The sequence below is a fragment of the Pocillopora verrucosa genome, chromosome 6 (assembly GCF_036669915.1).
Source record: "Pocillopora verrucosa isolate sample1 chromosome 6, ASM3666991v2, whole genome shotgun sequence".
Lineage (NCBI taxonomy): Eukaryota > Metazoa > Cnidaria > Anthozoa > Scleractinia > Pocilloporidae > Pocillopora > Pocillopora verrucosa.
In genome coordinates this window covers 17,811,021-17,817,020 of record NC_089317.1, presented here as the reverse complement: position 1 = coordinate 17,817,020, position 6,000 = coordinate 17,811,021, and the positions used below count along the sequence as shown (strand labels likewise).

The 6,000-nt window shown below is 37.4% G+C and overlaps 1 protein-coding gene and 1 long non-coding RNA gene across 2 annotated transcripts; both read right to left on the bottom strand.

Annotated features, from left to right (window-relative positions):
• On the bottom strand, nucleotides 1-822 carry LOC131775047 (late histone H2A.2.2). The gene is made up of 2 exons (XM_059091146.2): nucleotides 692-822; nucleotides 1-458 (listed from the first exon to the last, which is right to left on the bottom strand). Exons 1-2 carry the CDS (start codon nucleotides 801-803, stop codon nucleotides 151-153), a joined length of 420 nt encoding a protein of 139 aa, XP_058947129.1. The 5' UTR covers nucleotides 804-822; the 3' UTR covers nucleotides 1-150.
• A 1,600-nt stretch (nucleotides 823-2,422) lies between these two features.
• On the bottom strand, nucleotides 2,423-5,804 carry LOC136281718 (uncharacterized). The gene is made up of 3 exons (XR_010717928.1): nucleotides 5,500-5,804; nucleotides 3,562-3,655; nucleotides 2,423-3,257 (listed from the first exon to the last, which is right to left on the bottom strand). It is a non-coding gene; the product is annotated as an uncharacterized lncRNA (long non-coding RNA).
• Between the last annotated feature and the right edge of the window lie 196 nt (nucleotides 5,805-6,000).

The following is a 6,000-nucleotide window of genomic DNA, read 5'->3' as shown; positions in this document are numbered from 1 at the left end:
TGAATTATTCAATGCTTTAATCACTTTTAGATATAACTTTTGTAACTCTTCGTTAATTTTATGCAAACTAATAAATCATAGAAACTATAAATACAAAGGAAGTCTCCAACAGTTACATATTCGCATTTTCATTGTACACTGTCACTCCGTCTAATACTCCTGACTTTGACTGGAGTTACTCGATTTTGAGCCGCCAGACTTGGACGCAGTTTTCTTAGGAAGCAGCACAGCCTGGATATTAGGCAGCACTCCACTATCAGCGAAGGTCACGTTGCTCAAAAGTTGGTTTAGTTCTTCATCGTTTCGTACCGCGAGCAGCAAATGGCGTGGGATGATACGGGATTTCTTGTTGTCGCGGGCGGCATTACCCGCAAGTTCCAACACTTCTGCAGTAAGATATTCCAAAACGGCTGCAAGATAAACCGGCGCTCCTGCTCCAATCCGTTCTGCATAATTTCCTAAACAAAAATTGACAAACCACTGGGTAAAATTTCCGCGCAGCCCCATACCATTGTAAAACAATCTGTTTTCCCGATGACAATGTATTGTTTTTGTCATTGTTTTCTCTATCCAAGAACTGAATGCATAATGTGGTATGGGGCTGTGCGGAAATTTTACCCGAGTGTCTCACACTGTAAAAGAAATCTCAAACAGTTATCATTTCCTCGTAATGTATATTATCTTCACAAACCTTTACGAAGGAACCGATGAATTCTTCCCACAGGAAACTGCAAACCAGCTCGAGCAGACCTTGTTTTGCTTGTACTTTTTCCTGCTTTTGCTCCTTTACCTCGTCCGGACATCTTGCACGAGGGCTCTAGAAAGTTGAAGATAGTGTATGCAAATTCATCATGAGGCGCGTTCTTATATAGCTGTCACGCGCACACGTGCAATCATCGCATGACAGCACTCGATTGACTCAATATGGTAAATGCAGGTCTTATGAGACACGGGACGTGGGACATTTAAATCATCCCAGACTTCCACAACTACTCATTGATTAGGTGAAAGTCAAATTGTTTTCATTTTCCGTTGAGGTGCAATGATTTTCATTCTATTGAGGAGAGGAGAACAGGGGGCGGCTGGGCGGGAGAGGATCTATATGACGGCGGTGAGCGAGAGCAGAAATTGAAAAGAAAATCCTTTGTTGTATATTTTTTTCTCATCATCCAGTCAAAACCCCTTGGCCAGCAAAGTTTTTGACTTGATTTAACGTACACCGAGGCTTAAAAGACAATTTTATGAGCGAGAAAACGTAATTTTGTACTCAGCAGGTGAAATAATATGTTACTAATTATATAAAAGCGCAAATGAAGAATGGAATGAGGAATCACAGCATGAAAATAAAGATTTACGAAAAAGAAAAGTTGGCTTAAATCTCCTTAAAGTAGGTTATCTAACTTTACGCCATGAATTAAATCGCCTTAAAGCTGTATAAAGGTTACATTTACGTAAAGGTAATGTAAAGTAGGCGTAAAGGTATTTGACTAACTTTACGCCATGATTAAATTTTCTTAAAGGTAAGTAAAGGTTGCATATACGCTGCCTTGTGGAAAGGGTATGTAAAGTTGGCATAAAGGAAGTCGAACAAGTCTACGCTGCAGCGTAAAGTTGCATTAAAGTTGTGCTTTAAGCCGTGAAGCAGAATAAGAAGTAAACCTGTCTGAGCTATTTGAACAGATTTATGTTTAATTTTCGAACGAGCTGGTAAATTTGAAAGATTCGTAATTTTTTTAACGCAAATGATGGCTTATTTGCATTTATTTCTATTGAAAATTCCCTAAATATATAATACTGTTGGTACGGTAAACCTCATCCACGCCAACATTTTGAAAACAGCAATTACTATACTGAAAGTGTGTTGGAAATTAAGAAGTTACTTTCGATGGATCGTTGGTTTTGTTGTTCCACATTTCCTCTCCCTGCTTCTATTTTTTAATTACTTTATCTTGTCACCTTCACGTCGAATGAGTTACTGGAAATGTTTTCGTAAGGGTATTTTTTTTGGGGGAAGGATGGTGAGTGGATGTAGGATGGGGTGTGGGGGTAGGATGGGGAGTGGGGGTAGGGTGGGGTGAGAGTGAAAAATTCCTGGTGTTTTTCAACCCCAAACCTTACTGGCAAACTCAATCATGTTAGAGTGAGGAATGCAATCTATGGATCGATACAAATAAAGCCTGATAGGAAAACTGTTTGTAATTATTACATTCCCTGCCAACAACAAAAATCTTGACCCATGTTTTCCATTTTGTTTAAAATTTATCTTTCTAAAAAAAAAAATTTTTTAGTCAGTCAATAGAATAAATTGAATTCAAGATTTTCTCTAATCCTTGACAAAGAAAAGTACAAAAAGGGTTTTTTAAATTTTAAACAGAATTTATTTTCAAGCACAAAAGTTGAAACGATTAACAATAGTGAAATATAGATATCCTCATGCATTCACTGTCACATAATTGGACAATAAAGCTGAATTTGCCTAGCAATTAAAAGAGTCACCAAATCCATATTCAATGATTAAAAACACTATGACTCCTAAGTGCTTCAAAAATGCCAAAACAGCGCTTGCTCCCTCCACTGTTTTCTGTGACAAAAAATTAATGCCAGTGGAACTGAGAAGAGATACATGGACTACATATATATGCTCAGCATTTTCCTACTTAATAAAATAATCTTGGAACTGGGCTTACAATTAATTTTTTGCGTCCATCCATTGTTGCTGAACAGGAAGCATACCTTTGTGTAATTCGCTGCACAGGCATAAAGAGAGCAGGTCCACAGGGATCATAGTCATCAAGCTTCCAGACCTGGATAGGATTGCCAAAGTTCTCTTGATATTCATCAAATTTATGCCACCACACAACAGCAAACACATGCTGATTCAATTCGCCACTAATCTTGACACTATGAACAAGGTAAAAGCTAACTATGCCTCGTCAAGTAGCTCCAGAAGTATAAATTGTGCCATCAGAGGTACTCCAAGAAGCTATTATTTGTGCTGATTGCAGATTACAACAGTCCATCTTTGAACCAAACTTTTCAGTTCCAAGCATGATGTTTGAATACTTGTGGGCAACACTGGATAAAAAGGCTCTGGAAGAAGTTCATCATTTGTGATATCTTGAAGAAGATGGTCCTCTGGTGCGTCATTCCAAACATCAGGATCTTCCTCCCCTGCAAGGCTCTCATTATCACTTATATCATTGCAACTGGATGAAGTGACTTCCGAACTATCAGTGTCCAAACCTTCAGAGCTTTCACTGGTGGTTTTAAAAATGAATAAAATGAATCATGTATCAGTGTATCATACTGAAACTTAAAGATGAAGTTAAATAACTATACAGATATATGTGTATATTTAGTATTTTTAGAGAAGATGACAATATCCTTGTGTTTTGTTTGCAACTTTCTTTCCCCAAAATGCAACTGGTCTAGATACTGGTCTGGGTGGGAAAATCTAGACCATGGTCAACATTGATTTTAGCCAATCAAATTTGTGAATTCGCTAGTTTCCTGTCCTTCTGAGATACAGCATTATAATAATGTAAACTTCAGTTTACCTACCTCATAAGATTTACAACAGTCTTCATCATCATTCATTGCAGACAGGAAATCTGCTTCATCATCCAATAAATTATTAAAACTTCTTGGGAACAACCTATTAGAGGAACAAATACCAGAGGTAAATGTTTAGTGTTCATAACGTATATCTTATTTACCTGAGCACCTAATTTATACCCTCTTCCCAAGTAGGAGGTGGGGAAGGGGAGGCCTCACATGCAAGTGAGACAAAAGTATTGAAAAAGCATTGATGGCAGCTACCATACATGTACAATGTACATGTACCTTTGACTGACTTAGCCTAGGACTTTTACTATGAACAAAATAGGGTGCCTTCCAGTAAAATCTTTCTATGTATGCTACTTCAAAAAAAAAAAAAAACACATAAATACAAGCATCACTGTATAGCTAATATAAATGTAGATTCTGAAAATAACAATACTTTTAGCAAATGTTGCTTTGGTGAACATGCACAAGCCATGAAACAGAAATAAAAACTAGCAGTGTCTGTTTTCCCAAATTACCATCTGTCATGTTACCACAGATGCAAATAAAGTGGACTACATCACTTGAGAGATAATGGGCTAGCAAACAATGAGAGGCTTCTTCAAAATTCTCACTGGTTTTTGAGAAACCACATTGCTAAGTTGGACAGTGGGAAATTTCTCAACTTGAATCATGTGCCAGGACATCAGAAGAAAAATATTGTGAATTTTGTTGAAGACTCACACTCTCTGGTATGTTAATATCTGAGGAACATTCTGGCCAATTATCTTTAAAATCCCATAAATTTATATACCCAAACAATTCCTTTGAAGACAAGTAACTTGCGCAAACACAAACCTCGAGTTTTTGGCCTCCAATGAAATTCACAGTTTTTGCACCTCATTCAGGTGGCTGTCAAATATATTCATGCCTTCAACCAATACACAACACAGGACCTCCTAGTGAGTCTAGTGACACAGAAGCCTATTGAATTTTGTGGAAAAGGACATTTCATGACCTCTCTGAAGAAAAACCATTTCAAATTATGGGGTAAATGAAGCCAAGTTGAGAAAATTCATCAACAAAACAGAGCACACAGGAAAATGAGAAGAGTGGGCAAAAATCAAAGGATACAGATGGAAATGAAACTGGAAATTGACCTGAAACCAGCAGAAGTTTCAGCCATCAAAATAGAAACAGATAAGACTTTTCTTGAAAACACAGTTCATTACTTTTCCATCTATTGCTGTTTCATTATAACTGCAGAAATGCCAAGTGTCCTAGCTTGCAACCACGAATGAGTGATGTAAACAGCATTAATAATATTTTTGCAAATCAACAGTAATTTGAGATCTGGGATGTAGTTTAGTGCTCGAAAAGTGTCGACACTGTTGAAGGCCATCAGATTGTAACACCTTTCACTATTTATTACCAGGTCCCTCAGAAAGCTCTTTTTATTACCACTCATATTTCTTTTAAGATTTTGCATTTTTTTCCATGAAGTTACTTAAATGTTTCCCGAAAAAGTTCGTCAAAAAAAGCGAAATTTAAAAATTTGGGCCAGATTTTGTTGACAGTCACCTTAAGACTGATCATGAATGAGGATGTTTGACTATCTGAGAAAACTGAAGCCTTAAATATCACAGGCACTTAAATAAGCTTGACCTTACTCTCAGTTTGTATGTCCTGGTACGTGTAAAACTTTCCTTTGCATGAAACAATCCTTTTTAAGCAAGATGTGATACATTGTAATACCAGCTCAGAAAACACGAATATAAAGCAATTAAAGAACAAGACTAAAGAGCAAAATGACAACTAAACTTATTCATGTTTAACCGTAATCTTCTATTTTATTGATTCATAACTTCATGACCAAAAGGTATTTTCGAGCCAGGTTGAGGAAGTCGTCCCAAAACTTCTACAGTGTATTGTACGAGTTAACTGTTCCTTCTATACCTTCATTATTTATTGCTTCCCCAAGTGTCTCATCCTCCGAAGAAGGGCATGTAGATGTCCATTCCTCTGCATCGCTAGCAGCATTTATTACGTCTTTGTCCAGATCGCTTGACTGATACCTTGCCTTCTTTGCCACTTTTCCACTGGCGTTATCTTGAGTCATCCACGGTGTTTCCAGAAAGCTGCTCTCGACATTATTCGTTACAGTGGTCACAGATGAATCTGTTCTGTTGTTTCAAGCGCGATCGACCTTTTGAAAACACTTTATAAACATAACATTCGAATCATTAACTTTATAATTCGCACTCTCTCTGAAGATCGTAGAGCCTGCGAGTTTCCGTTCAGCGGTTATCGCGTGTAACTGGCCAATCATAAGCTTGTAAATTGTAACAAGCCAATCACAAGGTGAGAGAAACATTGGCGCCATTTTTTCCGCATCGCTTACATCAAGTTCTTCAGTTAGAGGTGTCATTTAAATCCTTCCTTTGGCGTGTGTAGTAA

What these genes read in the sequence shown, in the direction of transcription:
- LOC131775047 (XM_059091146.2), bottom strand. Translation starts at nt 803, where the DNA reads ATGTCCGGACGAGGTAAAGGAGCAAAAGCAGGAAAAAGTACAAGCAAA. An exon ending in TCATCGGTTCCTTCGTAAAG is followed by an intron (nt 459 to 691) that starts GTTTGTGAAGAT and finishes ATTTTTGTTTAG; the next exon opens with GAAATTATGCAGAACGGATT.